The sequence below is a fragment of the Pelodiscus sinensis genome, chromosome 6 (assembly GCF_049634645.1).
Source record: "Pelodiscus sinensis isolate JC-2024 chromosome 6, ASM4963464v1, whole genome shotgun sequence".
NCBI classification, from domain to species: Eukaryota; Metazoa; Chordata; order Testudines; family Trionychidae; genus Pelodiscus; species Pelodiscus sinensis.
The window spans coordinates 97,347,751-97,367,070 of NC_134716.1; the positions used below are offsets into that span (position 1 = coordinate 97,347,751).

The 19,320-nt window shown below is 40.7% G+C and overlaps 1 protein-coding gene across 8 annotated transcripts in view; it reads left to right on the forward strand.

Moving 5' to 3' along the window:
* Nucleotides 1-19,320, forward strand: part of CDC20B (cell division cycle 20B) — a 56,550-nt gene that overhangs the window by 30,727 nt on the left and 6,503 nt on the right. For 3 of the 8 annotated variants that reach the window (XM_075932464.1, XM_075932466.1, XM_025179675.2), the window contains exons 6-12: nucleotides 1,166-1,195; nucleotides 1,730-1,849; nucleotides 3,334-3,530; nucleotides 4,156-4,250; nucleotides 7,404-7,632; nucleotides 12,708-12,833; nucleotides 13,572-13,689. In XM_075932464.1, coding sequence (XP_075788579.1) covers nucleotides 1,166-1,195; nucleotides 1,730-1,849; nucleotides 3,334-3,530; nucleotides 4,156-4,250; nucleotides 7,404-7,632; nucleotides 12,708-12,833; nucleotides 13,572-13,689 — 915 coding nt within the window. Of the gene's footprint in view, nucleotides 1-1,165; nucleotides 1,196-1,729; nucleotides 1,850-3,333; nucleotides 3,531-4,155; nucleotides 4,251-7,403; nucleotides 7,633-12,707; nucleotides 12,834-13,571; nucleotides 13,690-14,574; nucleotides 18,846-19,320 lie in introns of those variants that run through there. The other 5 variants (XM_014581759.3, XM_025179676.2, XM_014581758.3 and 2 more) reach the window with 5 other exon arrangements.

A 19,320-nucleotide genomic window follows, 5' to 3' on the forward strand; every position in this document is an offset into this window, starting at 1 on the left:
GACTCATCCTAAACAACATCAACCTCTCATTGCACTTTGATTAGGAAATTCTCTGTTAAAAATCTAGGGCCATTAATTCTCGAAAACGCTAGAAGCAGCATCTAAACAGGGGAAATTTACAACCTAATCATAAAATGAGCTCTGCCCAGGTGTTCTGTACTGTGCTTCTTGCAGAAGCAATTGGCTTAGTCTTAGTTTAAGAAAACAAAAAAGCATCTTAAAGATGAATCCTCAGTTATAGCTCCAAACCTTGCATTTCTCATAATCACACTTTACTTATATATCTAGATTCTTTCGGAAGAAGCTTTTCCAGAAGAGATCTTCTGAAAAAACTTCTTCTGAAAGAGTGCATCCACACAGCCAAAGCGCATTGAAAAAGCATTCTGCTTTTTCAAAAGATAGCATCCACACTGAATGGATGCTATCTCGCATTTAAACTGTGATTACTATGGGCGGAGTGGCCACCGGGGCACCTCTGCTTTTTCCTCTTTCCTCTTCTTCAGAAAGAACTCTCTCTTCCCCATCCGCATACAACTTTTTCTGAAAGAGCTCTTTCAGAAAAAGGCTTCTTTCTTGTAGAAAGAGGAATACCAATGCCGGAAAAACCCATCTGTTCTTTCGATTTTCTTTTGAAAGAACGCGATTGCAGTGTGGACATAATTTAATTTTTTTCCAGAAAATGGCCATTTTTCCAAAAAGCTCTGTAGTGTAGACATACCTTACAGATTCTAGTGGAAAAGCACATAGCTTATAGCTATGGGATAAAATGCAGAGCCATGTGATAGTACAGATTTGTTCCTGAAAAAGTCAACAATTACTGATTTGAAAGCTGAGCATTAATTATCCTTGAGAATCAGTTTCTATAGAATGCCTGGAACATTCCTTAGTCATTCTTTATTTAAAGGATTTGACAAAAATGCTTTTCAAAGAGGGGACTTCAAAATGTCTCCAGGAAGGTGCACAGATGTGAATGCTTGTCATGCTGCTACAAGATAATTTCTGAAGTGTAACAAGAAAATAAAATCTTGTTGCTAATTACATAGCTCTTTTCTGCAAGACTGGGGGTCTTTGCATGAGAAAGAACAGTGACCACAAAGCTTGCGTATACTTGCATTTTACAGCTATTTCTTTTCTGTTCTCACTTCTTCCTCATCGTATACCGAAGGAGTGCACAAATACATCAAAGGCAGGCATGGTATGAAAAACTTTTTGTTGTGGTTTTGTTTTGGGCGGGGGGGAAGAGGGCTCTGTTGATGGGAAATTAAAACCAAATAGCAGCATTTATTTAGAGAATGACTTTACTGCTTCCTTTAGGGGTTTTGAGTTGATGAAGCATCTAACAAGCCTTCAAATATTAAAGGTCTTTTAACAGAGAACTAAAGCAGGAGAAAAAGGCAAAGCTAAAATTATTCCACACTTGCCTTTAATATAAATGAAAAGGAATTTAATGGTACTAATGCTTTATTATGGCTCAAATACACCCTATGTGGGGATGAACAGAGTGAAGGCTCGAATTTATTCATATTTGTATCTAATATTTTGGTCCTGCCTGAGTGTGTGCCAATTCCACCACTCAACCAGAGTAAAATAGAGCACCCTTAGGGCTGTGGTAATTTATGCCTGGGTAACCCTCAGCTTTGTAGGAGTCACAAATAAAACAGCTATTGTTTGATGAGAATTGGTGGCATTTTTTATAAACGAATCACATACTTTGAATCTTTACCTGCAGGCTGCCAGAATGGAATACATAATGAATTTACCGCTCACAGAATTTCCACTAATATCAAATCTCTCATGCCATTGGAGCCAGAGGTTAGGCTTCATATTACCGGCTTACGCAATGATTACTGTAAGTTTTTATTCTCTTTCATTGCTTGGAAGTTTGTATTTCTAACAGAGAGTGGGAACTTTTGTCTTAAGATGGTTAGCTGAATTGTGGTCTTTATACCAAATATGGCCCATGGAGTTCTATGGTGAAGCCTATGGCTAATCTAATTTTTCTTACAGGAAAGCAGCCTGTGAAATTGTAGGTCCTAATGTGAAATTCCAGGCAGTTTGGACAAAAGTGGAGCAGACTGCATACTGGAAATTATAGTCAACATCTGTAGTTGTAGTAATTATAATAATACCTAGTTCTGATATACTGCTTTTCATCTGCAAATCTGAAAGCATTTACAAAGGGGATAAATACCACCATCCTCACTTAATAAAGTCAAGTGTAGAATAGGTTATTCTTGGGCTTATAGCAATTTATCTATAGGGCAGTCCCTTGGACAAAACTTGAAATCTGATTGTATTCTGAGAGGTAGTTTGCTATTCATCTGATATATACATTTTGGGCAAATTTTCTTCCAGGCCTTTAGTTGTTTTTCTGTAGTGCACATGCAAAATTACACGTGTTCACATATGCTTGTACTCTGCAACTACAAATACTTGGACAATCACTTAAAAATGATAACAATCATGAACATGCAAGTGTTAGAACTTGTACTTTCAATACTAACTTATTACTGTAATTTTTTGTGGATAAACATAAACACTTTTTCATATGTACATTAACTAGTTCACTTATATCTGTGAATATGCATAATTTTTGCTGATGCATAAATTGATTTTTGGAATTCTACCCTGGTGATTAAAACCTATTTCACTCAAGCTGCACTCTCTCTGAGGGTGACAGCTTAAGTACAGACCTATTCCTGTAAATGATTCCTTATTACATCAAGTACCAGCAATGCCCTTCTGCCATGTATATTGGCTAAACCAGACAGTCTCCATGACAAAGGATAAATGAACACAAATCAGACATCAGAAATGGTAACACACATAAACTTGTAGGGGAACATTTTAACTTGCCCGGTCACTGAATCACAGATTTAAAAATAGCCATTCTTCTATAAAGGAGAGAGTCTGCAGAACAGGAATTCTTCTACAGATTTGATACCCCTTACCCTGGGCTTGAACACAGACATTAACTGGTTGGCTCATTACAAAGCCAATTTCTCCTGCCTTTAACATCTGCATTTCCACATCAAAAGCTATACACGGGAGGGGAGAAGGGGAGGTAGGATCAAACCCACTTAATTAGCCCCATTAACACCAGTCCTAAATTGACAAGTACTTCTTCTGCTGTTTATCTCTATCTCTATTACTGTTTATCTTGGTTTCTGTTCTTTCTACTCCAGTTCACCTGATGAAGTGGGTTTTACCCACAAAAGCTCATGATTCTATATTTTTTGGATAGTCTCCAAGGTGCCACAGGACTACTTGTTTTTAAAGTTACAGATTAACATAGCTGAGATTCTTTAGTAATTTTAAGTAATTTTCTTGTAGATCTAAATTTACTGGACTGGAACCAGGGAAATCTCATTGCCATTGCTCTAGGATCTGCTGCACACATTTGGAATGGGGAATTGCACCAAAGCGTTCAAAGAGTTAATTTAAATTCCAGTTCAAAATATATTTCTTCTGTGGCCTGGATAAAAGAGGGAACTTGCCTTGCAGTTGGCACCAGTGACGGAGAAGTGCAAGTACTGGATACTTTACTTTCAGAGCCTTTTTTCCCCCTGTTAGTTAAGACAATTCACACCACATAGATTCTTTTTATTAATAAAAACAGTTATGAATAGTAAATTATATATATAATTCAGAAAATATCTATTGGAGAAAGATATTTGGAGAAACTTTGCGATTAGGATTCAGGGCAAAATTCTCCTGTCATGTCTCCTGAGCAGATCTTGTCCTCAATATTCTGCTGTCCCTATATGTATAGAACTCCTAGTATGGCCCAATTCTCCAGAAATTGTCAAATAAAGAGGATAAGCCAGGGGAGCCAGCCCTACAGGCTTGGAAGTCAGTAATCAAAAGAGTAAGTAAGAAAATATTCCGAGTGTGGATTTCTAGATCTAGACACCTAAATGACTGGCTGTGTTTTCAGAAGTAGTGAGTAGCTGCTGCTCCTACTGACTTTGGGAGTAGTGATTTAGGAATCCAAGTCTGAAACTGTTGTCCACAGAGCCCAAAACTAAAGTCTTTGTGTGACTGGGCTCTTGATTGCCAGTATCATGTAAAATCAAAACTGAATGGTTGAAGTCACATGGCAGTAAAAAAACCCAACAATTTTTACCTGATTTTAGAATTGTTTTGTTTTGTCAGTTATGGGACATTGAAACCAAAAAGAGGTTGAGAAATATGTTTGGTCACCTTTCTGTGGTGGGAGCCATGAGCTGGAATCATTATATACTTAGCAGGTGAGCAATTTAGTATATTCAGAGGATGCTTTGTCACACAGCTTTTACTCAGGCAAAGCTCCCACTGACATCAGTTGATTTCTTTGGTCCTGATAAAAAATGTATGTTCTATAATGTTCAGTTATCTGCTTATCTGTCATCTCAGATACCATGGTTAAAGGCACTATTATAATACCCAGGATATTGATCTATATATTGTCTCATGAGCTTGTATTCACCCATAGGCAGAATACCTGCACAATGCCTATCCACTACCTAGGGCCCATTTTGAGGCCTCAAGTGAAACATAATTGAATGTTAGGCTTTTTGCTGGCCCTCTGCATAGAGGTAAATTTCACCCCCAAGTGCCTAATACTTTGTATCTAAGCACTATTTCATAACAGTGGTTGAGCTAAGTCAAACTTATTTTTCTCTGCCATTTTGGATTTATGGTCTGCTTCATCTTATGTTCCCAATTCATTTTCTCAAATGGGACTGAGGAGTAACCTGCCCCAAACTGTAATTATATTTAGAGTTCTATTCTATGCTATGTAAAACTTCCATTTCAAAGCCATGTGAAATTCTGATAATTTTGATTAAAAACAGAAATAAAACCTGTGTTTCTTTCATACTTGGTTTAGAACCTTGAATCTTACAGTAACATTCAAAATTAAACTTTTTACTATCTCTGGACAGGAACACATTTTTTGAGAGTTTTGTCGTTTCATTTTCATTACTCAACAAACCTTTGTGACAGTTGATTGTACTATATCTCCTGTGTCATCCCCCCCTTCCCCAGGATAGTCTACTTACACAGTATTTATTAGTTTCAATTTGCCTTTGTACTTTGACTTTGCATATGAGTTCAGAGGAGACAGAAACTTATATGTTACAAATCTGTCTGAACAGAAAATGACAGTAAAATTCAACAATGCCCTCATGAACCAACACTAACAATTTGCTCAATTTTTGTGCAAAATGGAGCACAGAAATTCATCTAGGAGTACGTGGATTATCATTTCTTAGGAAATTCTCCATGATGCTACTGCACATGTGTAAGGAGATCTTTCTGCCTGATGACATATACCCTGCTAACCATCTGATGAGACCTGACATGTGTTACTACTGTTTGCCCTGTTGAGCCAGTATTATTCCATAGAATATTAACAAATTGGGAGTCTTCTAATTCCCCTTAAAGTATCTTGAAACAGGTATCACCTCAAACCCACACTACACAGAAGTCTGCCATTTTCTAATGATATATTTAAGCTAAAGTGGTGGCCTATCTTGTTGGAATTTATTCAGGTATTTGCTGGCTTCATTATTTTCAAGAATTTAGCAGGTCAGTACAACACAGGATAATGAAACCCATTCTCAATCTTACACGAATCCTTTCATTTTGTGCTTATGTTAATAAGAGGCTACAAGTCAAAAGGGTGTGTCTGCACTGCACCATTATTTCGAGATAAGTTGCATTATTTCAGTATAACAATGTGAGAGTCTACACAGCCATTCTGCTATTTCGAAATAATTTTGAAATAACAGACGGCTTATCCTGAAATCTGTTAACCTTATTCTACAAGGAATAGTGCCTATTCTGAAATAACTATTTTGAAATAAGGTGTGTATAGATGCTTCACTGCTGCTATTTCAAAATAGCCCCTCACCAGGGCCATTCTAAATTATTCCTTCCCGGTGCTTCCTGGGGCTCTAAATTGAGATAGCACGCCTTCATTAGGGAAGCCTGCCTCAGACTACTGTGAATTAGTGTATATAACTGGCACACGAGTATAACCCACACTCATGTATAACCCACGGCTTTTCCTGATTGTGTAAAAAAAGACCTAGATAACCTGTGGACGAGTATAACCCATGGGTTCTATATGCTAATTCACAGTGATTGTGTAACCACCACTGGGCGGATCTGAACCTGGGATTTCAGGAGCTGACTATAGGAGCCTCTACCCTCTGAGCTAAAAGCCAACTGCCTCCTAGCCTCTGCTGTAGAGGTCTCTTGGTCTTAACTGTTGCTGTGGTCTAGGTACCACTTGCATTGCTCCGTAACCACATTAGGTGTGTGGGTTACAACTGCACATACCAGCTGCCAGCAGGGGGAACGGAGAGCGTGGGAGGGGAGCCGCACTCGCCCCCAGGCGCTGCGTAGCCTCAACTCACCCTCCTCCGGGTGGGGGAATGGAGAGCACAGTGCAGGTGCACTGGCTGGCCTGCGGGAGGAGAGCTGCACTTGCCCCCAGGCTCTGCTCAGCCGCAGCCAGGCGCAACTCTGTGAGTAAAAATAAACGTGTATACCCCACGGACATGTATACACCGCGGGGGAAAAAGGGGGTTGTAAAAACGTGTATAACCTGCAGGTTATATATGCTAATTTACGGTAATTTTGAGGCTTCCCTGCAGTGTAGACATGCTATTTCTAAATAAACTATTTTGGAACAACTATTCCGAAATAGCTTATTTCAAAAATAAGCGAGCAGTGTAGACGTACCCAAAGTGAAACTTAACTTGGATATGAAAAACCTAAGAATAAAAGCCTGCCTTGAAAGAAAAACTCTGCATGAAGTGGCTATGACAGTATACTTTATGGGAGAGTTCTAGATCAGGATTCTAGATTGAGTGTAGCCTTGAATCTATTCACCAAAATGCCAGTCGGTGCAGCAGAGCCAGCATGGCAGGGAAAGTAAATGGAGCAAGCTTTGGGAAACCAGTGACCTGATGGTGACTCTCTGAGTCAACATTGGGTTCTTGATCTGTTCCTAGAGGTATGCAACTATCTACTGCCCCTTAGCTGGGAGCCATGGCAAAGCCACAATTGACAATACAGAAACAATGGTGGAGTGTTTTTCGTAGAGATAATGGAATTGATTGAATGTAATTGTTTATAGGGGGAAATTGGTAACTACACTAGACTATCTCTTCAGGTAAGTGCAAGAACAATTAATCTTCCTGACCTGGGTTGAGCATACACGTATCCCTGATCCATTGCACTAAACCTGAATATGCTTTTGACCCTGGCTTGTTTTGCCCTTTATCACCTTGTTATTTGGATATACATGATCCCCATTGTTGTGTTTTGTTTTTGAAACCACAGAAGCCTTGTGAATGTGGAAACATATGAACTCTAGCTTGCTAAATGATTATGTCTCTTCCTATCCACAGTGGCTCTAGACTAGGATTAATTCATCATCATGATGTTCGGATTGCTCAGCACCATGTAGGGACTCTTTGTCATAGCAAGCAGAGCATTTGCAGCCTGAAATGGTCCCCAGACAGTAAGCTGCTGGCAAGTGGGTCCAGTGATGGTCTATTGAATATCTGGCCTAACGACCCCGGTTTGACAGTGCATTGCAAGCCACTGAAAGCCATACCCCAAGCTTCAGCAGTAAAGGTATGTAACAGGGCACAATTTACCACTGCAGCACCTCCTGCTGGTCTCTTGGGAATTAGCTCAATTCAGCCCTGGAGCTCCCCTGGCTGGTGTTGTTGTAGTGCCCCCACATTGTGGGGTCCTCCCCCTCAGGGAACATCCAGCCCTCTATACCCACCTTGTCTCAGGGACCCTACTGCTAGTTGTCATCTAGCCCCTGTCTTGGGAGCAAACTGCAGTCTGAAATGCCACTCATCATTGGCAAGAGGTATAGACCTACTGCCTTCTCCTTCCCTGGATGTCTTCCTGCAGCCCTTGTGCCCTCAGGCCTTATCTCAGGCCCTCAGCCTGGGTGCTTGTCTGGTTTGAGCTCCCTAGCTCAACCTGCCTTTCCTCAGCACTACTCTATCTCAGGAAGCCTCTAGCTTCATTGGTAGCCAGGTCCTTCCTGCTTCACAGCTGGAGCAAGAGTGTGTGAGACTGTGCCCCTCCAAGAGCCCTTATTTATACAGCCCAAGCTGGGTCCTAATTGGCTATATTTGCCTCATTAGTGGGCTCCACCATCTCAGCCCTTTCCCAGAGCTGGATTTAACTCTTCTTAGGCCAGTGTGGGGCAGACGCCCCATCACAAGGTACAAAGGGAAAATGCTCTATTATGTAATTTCACATATAACACATTTAACATAGAGAATAGCTACTTTTCTAAATGGATTTACATGCAGTATTGTTGCTGATGCAGTAAAACTATGACCTGAATAAAAGGCCGGCAAGATAAAATAGTGTACCCTTTTATTTTATTTAAAGTGAGTTTTGTAATGTGTTTGGCTTTGGCATGGATTTGGCTCTGGCAGCTACAGTTTCAAGCTTAACTGAGCGAAAGTCACCTCTGCTACTTACTGAAGCATATAGAAATTCTATACAGACCTAGGCACAAGTTACAAATATAGTCATACTCTCATCCTTAACAATAGTGTTATGGGTTTCACGTGTCCTGTCTTGTCTATCTGAATTCTGACTATACCTCCGTAGCGTTTATGCACATCGTGCACTCTATGCTTAGGACATGCATGAGAAAATTGATTACTGGATATTTTGTAAAGAAAAATTACTCTTAGTATTACCCATTGATACATCTTTTCCAATAATCCTAGGGCATCAGGTTATTCTTCAGTCACTTACGTCAAAGCGTGTTAGTCTGAATCCGCATAAACAACTAGAAGTCCTGTGGCACCTTTAGACTAACAGATTTATTGGAGCATAAGATTTTGTGGGCAAAGACCCACTTCATCTGAAAGCTTATGCTCCAATAAATCTGTTAGTCTATAAGATGCCACAGGACTTCTCGTTGTTTACATCAAAGCATTTTTTATCTTTATGGCTGGGCATGGCTAAGCTAAAATCTTACAGACCTCAGTCTGTAGGCCTTGAGTTTCAGCCATAATTACTTAGATACCTAATACATGATTATTCTTTTAACTATAGATCAATTTTATATTTCTATAAGCCTACAGTTTAACTCTACTTAACATACAATTTTTATATATTATATATTAGTTAATCATAACCACAACTGCATTGGAGACAACTTTCTGTTTCAGAAGGTTGAAAAAGCTACCAGAGGAGAAGCTGTTCTGGATTTGATTTTAACAAATAGGGAGGAACTAGTTGAGAACTTGAAAGTGGAAGATAGTATGGGGGACAGTGATCATGAAATAATAGAGTTCATGATCTTAAGGAAAGGTAGAAGGGAGACCAGCACAATTGAGGTAATGGATTTCAGGAAGGCAGATTTTGATAAGCTCAGAGAACTTGTAGGTAAGGTCCCATGGGAAGCAAGACTGAAGGGAAAAACAACTGAGGAGAGTTGGAAGTATTTCAAAGGGACGTTGTTAAGGGCCCAAAAGCAAACAATTCCACTGTGTAGGAAAGATAGAAAATATGGCAAAAGACCAGCTTGGCTTAACAAGGAGATCTTGCATGATCTCAAAATAAAAAAGGAGTCATATAAAAAATGGAAACTAGGACAAATAACAAAGGATGAATATAGGCAAGCAACACGGGAATGCAAGGGCAAGATTAGAAAGGCAAAGGCACAAAATGAGATCAAACTAGCTACAGGCATAAAGGGAAACAAGAAGACCTTTTATAAATACATTAAAAGCAAGAGGAAGACCAAGGACAGGGTAGGCCCACTGCTTAGTGAGGAGGGAGAAGCAGTAACAGGAAACTTGGGAATGGTGGAGATGCTTAATGACTTCTTTGTTTCGGTCTTCACCGAGAAGTCTGGAGGTGTGCCTAACGTAGTGAATACAAGCAGAGAGAGGGTAAGTTTAGAAGATAGGATACACAAAGAACAAGTTAAAAATCACTTAGGAAAGTTAGATGTCAGCAAGTCACCAGGTCCTGATGAAATGCATCCCAGGATACTCAAGGAGCTGATAGAGGAGGTATCTGAGCCTTTAGCTATGATCTTTGAAAAATCATGGCAGACAGGGGAGATTCCAGAAGACTGGAAAAGGGCAAATATTGTGCCCATCTATAAAAAGGGGAATAAGAACAACCCAGGAAACTACAGACCAATCAGTTTAACGTCTGTCCCAGGGAAGATAATGGAGCAGGTAATTAAGGAAATCATATGCAAACACTTGGAAGGTAATAAAGTGATAGGGAATAGCCAGCATGGGTTTGTGAAGAACAAGTCATGCCAAACTAATCTGATAGCTTTCTTTGATAGGATAACGAGCCTTGTGGATAAGGGAGAAGCGGTGGATGTCATATACCTAGACTTTAGTAAGGCATTTGATACAGTCTCGCATGATATTCTTATTGATAAACTAGGCAAATATAACTTAGATAGGGCCACGATAAGGTGGGTGCATAATTGGCTGGATAACCGTAGTCAGAGAGTTGTTGTTAACTAAATCCTGCTGGAAAGGGATAACAAGTGGAGTTCTGCAAGGGTCTGTTTTGGGACCCGTACTGTTCAATATCTTCATCAATGATGTAGATATTGGGATAGAGAGTACGCTTATTAAGTTTGCAGATGATACCAAACTGGGTGGGGTTGCAACTTCTTTGGAGGATAGGGACATAATTCAAAATGACCTTAGCAAGTTAGAGAAATGGTCAGAGGTAAACAGGATGAAGTTTAATAAAGAGAAATGCAAAGTGCTCCACTTAGGAAGGAACAATCAGTTCCATACATACAAGATGGGAAGCGACTGTCTAGGAAGGAGCATGGCGGAAAGGGATCTAGAGGTCATAGTGGACCACAAGTTGAATATGAGTCAACAGTGTGATGCTGTTGCAAAAAAAGCAAATATGATTCTAGGTTGTATCAACAGGTGTGTTGTAAGCAAAACTCGTGAAGTCATTCTGCCGCTCTAGTCTGCACTAGTTAGGCCTCAGCTGGAGTACTGTGTCCAGTTCTGGGCGCCACATTTCAAGAAAGATGTGGAGAAATTGGAAAGGGTACAGAGAAGAGCGACAAGAATGATTAAAGGTTTAGAGAACATGACCTATGAAGCCAGGCTTCATGAACTGGGCTTGTTTAGTTTGGAAAAAAGAAGATTAAGGGGGGACATGATAGAGGTTTTCAAATATCTAAAAGGGTGTCACAAGAAGGAAGGAGAAAATTTGTTCTTCTTGGTTACTGAGGACAGGACAAGGAGTAATGGGCTTAAAGTGCAGCAAGGGAGGTTTAGATTGGACATTAGGAAAAAATTCCTAACTGTCAGGGTGGTCAAATATTGGAATAAATTGCCAAGGGAGGTGGTGGAATCTCCCTCTCTGGAGATATTTAAGAACAGGTTAGATAGACATCTGTCAGGGATGATGTAGACGGAGCTTGGTCCTACTTTGAGGGCGGGGGGCTGGACTCGATGACCTCTCGAGGTCCCTTCCAGTCCTATAATTCTATGATTCTATGATTCTATGAAATGAACAATAAACTAAAATAATTGGCTACAACAGTATTTCTTCCATTGTTGGACATGGTCTTTTAAACTTTTAGGGTTGTCCCAATGGTCCTTCTTAATTTCTGCTACCCAAAATGCACTAAAAGTTAATGTTGAACACCAGTTCCCCTAACGAGAATCATTTTAGACCACAAGTAAGTTGTTGCTGGTGCTTTGGTTTCTTGGATACTTTTTCTCCATTTTAACTATGATACCAAATAAAAATAAAATGTACAGTAACAAAATAAATAGTTCAGCATCAAAGAATTAATACAAAACCTGACACTTCTAGAAGAGAAGTATTAGAATCAAATTGTAACTCTCAGTCCTGGAAATTAAAAAACAAACAAACAATGTGTTTTCTTCCCCCTCGTAACCTTGATTTCCTTCCTGGGTGTGACATCTGGTAACAATGGTTGCAATGGGACAAGTAATAAGATCAAGGACCTGATGGCTGAAAGTGGGGGACTTAGATTTTATGGTCTGTTTCCTGAAAAATACCTAAATCTGTGGAAGAGGAGAGGTAGCAGAAAGCAGCAACAGGAGTTGGGAGACCCGGGTTTTATGGGATGTATATCCTTGAAAATAGTCTGAAATTGCAATGAAAAGCAGTAGCAAAAGGTCATGGCAAGCATCTGAAATGGGTGAAAACTGGGTTTTATTGGCACGCCACCAGGTATAGTCTGCAACTCTGGAGTAGACCAGAAGCAGACTGAAGAAGTCCTAGAAGCCTGGAAGCATATAGGTCATATAGAGTGAAGTGCTATAAACCTGTTTGGCCATAAATATATGAATTTATGAAACATGAAGTAGAAGCAACAGCTGGAGCCAAGGGAACCTGAATTTTATGGGCTTACATGGAAGTAGTGAAGCCACAGGGAAGCATTGGCAAAAGGGGCCTGTTGCATGGCTGGAGCGGAAGGAGTCTATGTTTGTTATTTCCCTGGAAGCAGTGTGGGCTGAGTGAGCTCTGTGCACATAGGGGTAGGGAACAGAAGCGCCTTGAGTTCTGACCCATAGGTGTCATGGGTGACTGTGCTTCATTTCTCCAATCCATTTTACAAGTAAAATCTATTATATTCCCCACTTGCAATTAATCACCTTCTAATACAGCATCTTTATCTATTTCCTTTCCTTTAGGCTATGGACTGGTGTCCATGGCAGTCAGAAATCCTTGCCACAGGAGGTGGAATGAAGGATGGATTTTTACGTGTCTGGGACATAAGCAAAGGGAAGATCATCAGAACCACAGACACAAAATCTCAGGTGAACATGTAAAATATCTTTACACTTAAGCTCTATGAGCTGCATTCACCTTGTACAGCTCCTGGCAAAATACTATGTACAGAGTAGCTGCAGGATTCTGCGTACCTATATGTTCATTTAAACTACACTCTCAGCTGTGTTATATCATTGGACTCAGAATTAGCTAATTCATGTCCCAGTCATCACTTCTGTTTCCTCACAACTTTTAATTTGGTCAGAGAGGAGGTAACAGTGAAGTAGTCTCATACCAAAGCCATGTGCTATCGATCAACTTTGGTATTGACAAAATGCCTAACGAGGAGAGGAAGATGTGAGAGAAGCCGGTTTCCCAGGAAGCATAAGAGAACTACTAGAGTGGGCATGAGTAGTCAGAGAATAACAATCAGTCTCTGTGGGTTGAATATTCAGATTCTCAGCTGGTATAAACTGCCATGGCCCCATTGATTTCCCTGGAACTATTTCAGTTTCCATGAGCTGAGGCTTTGGCTGAGGATGCTGTTTTTAAATCTGGCAGGATGCCATCCTTTTAAGAAAGGATGATAATGCAGCTGCACTTGGCAACAGTCAATATTGAGGGAAATCAAATAGTCCTCTCATGACTATGTAACTATTTTTCCAATGTTGCTCAAAAACTTGTACATTTTGAGAATTTGCTAAGAACATTGTCAGTCTAAAAACCGTTGACTAGCTCATGTAGATCCTTTTAAAAATTAAAATGATTTTTTTAAACTACAATAGATTTGCTCCCTGTTGTGGTTACCCAAAACCAATGAATTGATGACTGGACAGGGTATCCCTAAAAATCAGATGAAAATATGGAAATATCCCACACTTACCAATTCAACTGAGCTTCATGGTAAGTATTTCAGTTTTTTTCTTCTTAGTTGAACTTTCTCTTTTTATATATATAATCTATGTATTTACACATACAGACACACTTAAATAAAACAAGCTCATTCCTACTTACATGCACTCAGCATAGGACTACCCATGTTGCACTCTTGCTTAATAATCCAGTAAGGAAGTAAAGCCTGAAAACTAATCAATAGTAGAAATATATTAGTAACAGGGCCACTTTAATATTAAACTTTGGGGAAATATTCAGCTTAAAAATATGTCAACACTGCAGTTACATGCTTTTGGCTGTCCTGTGTCTGCTGACTTGGTCTCACGTGTTCCAGCTTAGGAGTTGTGTAGTGGTGTGTAGGTTGGGGCTTTGATTGTGGTGTGTAGGTTGGGGCTTGTGCTGTAGAACTGAGCGCTGGAATCCTTTCTCTTGAGGGGTCCCAGAACCTAAGTAATTAAATAATCCCTTAGTTTCAGCCTCGTGAGCCTGAGTTAGCTGACATAGGCCAGCCATGGGTTTTTCAATAGTGAGATATATTACTACTCATCAAGACACTCATTTTGACTACAGTGGTGAATCAAGAGTTCAGGTTTAGGACAAAGTGGCAAAATATTATTTTTTGAGAGGGAAGTCTTGCAGAACTTTATAAAATCCTGATGGTTCAAACGTAGTCCCTAATAAGAGAAAAAAATTGCTTTCATCTTTTTCTTAATCTGTAAAACTGCTGTAAATCTTAGGCTTGCCCAAAACAGATAGCCCATGCTCTGCAGCTTGTTGTGCAGTGATAGTACACCAGACCTTATTATGAGTGGGCAATTTTTAAAATGACAAAGAGTTCTCATTTTAAAATCATAACATCTCTCTGACCTTTGTTATTGTGGTTTGGTTTTGTAGGACATAAAGGACGAGTCTTACACATAGCACTGAGCCCGGATCATTGCAGGATCTTTTCTCTTGCAGCTGATGGACTGGCTTGTGTGTGGAAATATGGCTAGTCAGGTGAAAGAAAACAGAGAAGCAAGCACAGAAGCAAAAATAATTTAGGAGAATTATTCTAGTTAGATGTGGCAACTTTTTTGGCATTGATTTTTTCAAAGCGAGTAATTAAAGGTTGTTGGCTATGACAATCATACAACAAATCTTAATTCTTTCCAAATGGAACATGGAAAAGAGATAACATCTTTAGTTAATGAGAAAGCAATATTCCAGTTACTTCATTATCACAGGGAATGCGCTTAAGCGCATGCCGCCCATGCTATAGATGAAAAACATTCTAACTCTGATTAATCCCAGTCTCTTGAAGGCTCAGATCAAGTGTAGTGTCTATCAACTTTGTTTTCATTAAGCCAGTAATCATGTGTACCATTCACACATGCACAGAGAGCCAGCATGAGGACTATGTACCAAATTAAGTCTCACTTAATGCTTGTTTTGAGACATAGGCCTAGGAAAACATTCTACATTGGCTAATTCTCAGGAGTATGTGGTACCTTAGAGTATGTCTACACAGCCCATATAGGCAAGCCTCCAAACCAGGGGTGGCCAACCTGTTCCAGATGAAGAGCGGCAATAGCAGTGAAGACAGTGTGAAGAGTTGGGGAAAAGTTGTTGAGAAAAAAAAAAAAACCCACCACGCTGCGGGAAAATAAATGCTGGTACACTGTCCCACAGCTGCTTTTTGTTTTTTCCTTTTTGTTAACAACATTTCCCCCAGTCTTCGTGGCCCTGCTTTTTTTTTTTTTTTTTTTTTTGGCTCAACAACTTTGCCCTGGCTCTTTATGCTGTCTCCACTGCTATTGTGGCTCACAAAAAAAGCACTGGGAAGGAGTGAGAGGTGCAAGCTCTGGGAGGGAATTTGGGTGCAGGAGGAAGTAGAGCAGGGGATGCTGGCTCAGGGAGGGGACACCAGGCTGGAGAGTGTTGGGGTCAGGTGGAGGGTTGGGGTGCTGAGCAAGCCGCAGGCTTGTGGCTGTGAAGGTGCAGGAGTTTGGGCTGTGGTGTATGAGGGGCTCAGGGCAGGGAGGCTGGGAGTATGATGGGCTCAGGACAGATTTGCAGTGTGTGGATGATGTAGGAGTGTTGTGGCAGAAGACTCAGGATGTGGGGGTGCAGGAGTTTGGGGATGTGAGAGGCTCAGGACAGGGGGTTCCAGTGTATGATAGGCTCAGGTTTGGGACCGGGGGGTGAGGCTGCAGGAGTGTTATGATGCTGCGGCCAGATGGGGGCTTGGCCCCAGTTGGGGGTTTGTTGGCCAGGCTTCATTTTTAAATAAAATACTATGTCGAACACAGAATATTTCAGCTTTGTCTTTATCTATGAGAGGGGTGAGGAACCTGTTGAGTCAAGGGTCACTGATCCACAGAAAAGTCACACCCCCCTCCCAACCCAACCCCCTCCCCCAGCTCTAACCTAATTCTTGGGTCCTGGAGCCACCACCACTGCTACAGCCGCGCATCATCCTCCAGGCGCTGGGGCACGTGCACTGAGCGGCTGGTTTTGAGCATGAGCAGGCTGGGACGCCGTGTGCAACCCAATCCCCCTTCCCTTCCCTTCCCTTCCCTTCCCTTCCCTTCCCTTCCCTTCCCTTCCCTTCCCTTCCCTTCCCCCAAGTCAGACACCTTCCCTCCCTGCTGTAACCCAATCCCCCTCCCTCACTAACCTTATGCTCGGGTCTCGGAGTCAGAGCCACTGTGCCGCATCTGGGACGCCATGCGCACCACGGCCCCCCCACCTGATCCGATTCCCCTTCTCCAGAGCCAGGCAGCTCTCCCCGCCTACCTTATGCCCGAGTCCCGAAGCCACTGCCTGTGCTCAGCGGCTGGCTGCTAGCACGTGCAGGCTGTGACGCTGTGTGTGACCCAGCCTGCATGTGCAGGATATGATGCAGTGCACTGGGGGCCATGAGAAGAACGGCGTGGCCATGAGCGCGCATGTGGCTCACAGCAGCCTGGTAGTGAGAGTAGCTAACCTGAGCAGATCCAGATTCCGTCCTGGTTCTGTCAGGAGCTGCAATTTTTTTCTTTGTGAGCCGCATGCGGCTCGCAAGCCTTGGGTTGGCCATTCCTGCTCCAAACTTTGGTTGGCAGACTTGGGTTAGTAGGATTTGTACTAGCACAATAAAAATAGCTGTGCAAACAGTACTTTAAAATAGGAACTCAGATTTTGAAAACTTCGGGGGTCTTTTATTGAACCCCACTGCACTGTATTTTGAAAAAGTTTTTGACATATCTAAATAATTAATCAATTATGCACTTTTTAAAAATCTCTCTCTCCATTTAAATAATTTTTCCTGTGGGACAACAGAGTGATGTCATCATCTCACTCTTCATCCTGCCTGTCTTCCTTTCCCCCTCATCTCTCTCCAGTGCTCGGGGGGAGAGAGCCGCGGCTGAATAAGGACTGAATATTAACATAAACTAAATAAAGACTGCAGGATTTTGCCCAGTGATTAACAAGCTCTCATTCTAAGCATTTTAAAGTCTTACAACTCCATAAATGTTTTTGATCTTCTTCTTCCTTCATTTGAAAGCAGGAGAAGCAATGGACTCAGAATGGGCTGAAGAGAGAAAAGAATGAAAGAAAGGCCTACTTCTATTCCCCAAAAAAGTCTTGAAACATTTTTTGTGTTAGAGAGCTCTGTGGGTGTAGAAACTCATGACCCCTTTCTGTCTGAAAAATATTAGAATGATTCCCGTAATTCAGCTGGGGAGATGGGAGATGAGATGAGTAATATAAAGCCAGCCCACAGTTTTCAGAAAGGAAAATTCAGCTGTGGCCAAATGGGTGACACGGGACAGACAACGTTAAGGGGGCTGCAAAGGCATCTGGAAATGAATCACGCAAGAACTGACTTTAGGGCTGGAGAGCAGACACCACTTGTATTTTCTCAGATGTCGCAAGTACATCAAAAGTTGCTCATTTGCAATAAGTGTGATATACCCCAAAGCCTCTGGTTTTAGTGGCCACCCATTGTGGTCTTACTTCAAAGCAAGTTGGAAAATAAGAACACTTTGGTGGTGCATTTAGAAATAACTACAAAAAAGCTGATGTCTAAGAACAGGAAATTATTACTTCAGAGTTTGTTGAAGTATGAACATGGCTGTTGCAGCTGAATTTATCAATCATTTAAAATTTATGCCCACAACAGTGATTTTTCCTCACTCTCATTTGCAGCAGGGAGCTGAAGGAACAGTAAATTGTGAATTTGCTTGTTTTCTCTTAATTATTTTTGGCATTTTCCCCTTGTTCTTTTTTTGTTGGGAAGTGTTAACATTATAATCTCACCAACTGGATGTGGAGAGCAATTTGTTTTTAATCTGATCATACTTGGCTTGATAAATGGGAAGAGGATTCTCAGAAAATACAGTGCTGTGGGGCTGATCCTTTCTCCTTCGTACAGTGTAGAGATCATTCTAATTTCTTCATTGGTGTTACATTTTGGGAACTTGTTCCTTTCCTTGGGCTATCAGATGTAGTATTTGTTAAGCTTCTGAGCACACAGCAAAGCCCATCTATTTTCCCACTTTGCTAATACTATTGAGACGTGGAAATAGACTGAAATGAATATATTGATGGGCAATCCTTTTTCTATATGTATGTTGTATTTTTCATTTCTAGAATTGGTTCCAGGATCACTGCATGGGCACCAAGAGAGATATTTAAATAAATAATTAGATTACATTAAATTAATGCACTAATAAATGCATCTGCCTTAAGTGTTCATATATTAAAACACATTAATAAAGGCAGTGTAAGGTTTTTTTTACTGCCTTTTGTGACATAGATGTGGTGTGATTTAGTGCTTCTGCCATAAATGGAACACTGTAGAACAAGGATCAAAATAAAGAACTTCTGTGCAAAAAATGTCTATGAATTTCAATCTCTTGAACTTTTGAATAATCTGCTCAAGGAATGCATTCTCCTGGTCTCTCTCAAATATAAAAAGGTTATGCTCAGATTGCTCCTTGACTGAAGAGTTTAGAAAAATTAAACCCATGGAGTAATTCAGTTAGTTTATAGTATGATCTACTGAAATGCCTACTAAAGAACAGGCCAGGGACTTGCTTGCTTGACTTCATCACCTTATTTTATGGGCATTAGGCCTTCACTGCTACAAGATGGTTTTCTTTGATGTTTAAATGATTATATCATTATGTGATTATGCCGGTTCATTTCCTACTGGCTACCTCATCAGCCTGTAGGAAGTGGAAATCTATGCATTGTTAGATGGGAACATATCATTAGCTTCTTATGGTCACTCTTCCCTATCTATCCAATAAACTTTCATGGTCCATTCCCTAGAGGGAGAAATCTGATGGGAATGGGTGCTAGTTACCAGTAAAATGAGAGGGCATTTTAGTATTCGGGCACACTAATGTTTTTGCTGTAAACCCCAACACTTTTAGACAGTGACAGAGATATTACGTTTTTTTTATTACCTGAGTCCTGAGCCACTAGGAATGATGCTGAGTCTAACCTTACAGAAGCTTCAGAGGGGTAGCCAAGTTAGACTGTAACTGGAAAAACTTAAAAAACAACAAACCTCAAAAAAAAAAAAAACCCCAATAACCTTACAGAAGCCTTCAAATAACATTCAGCTAAAATAAGTGTTATCCACTAGAATCAAACTGGGTTAGATTC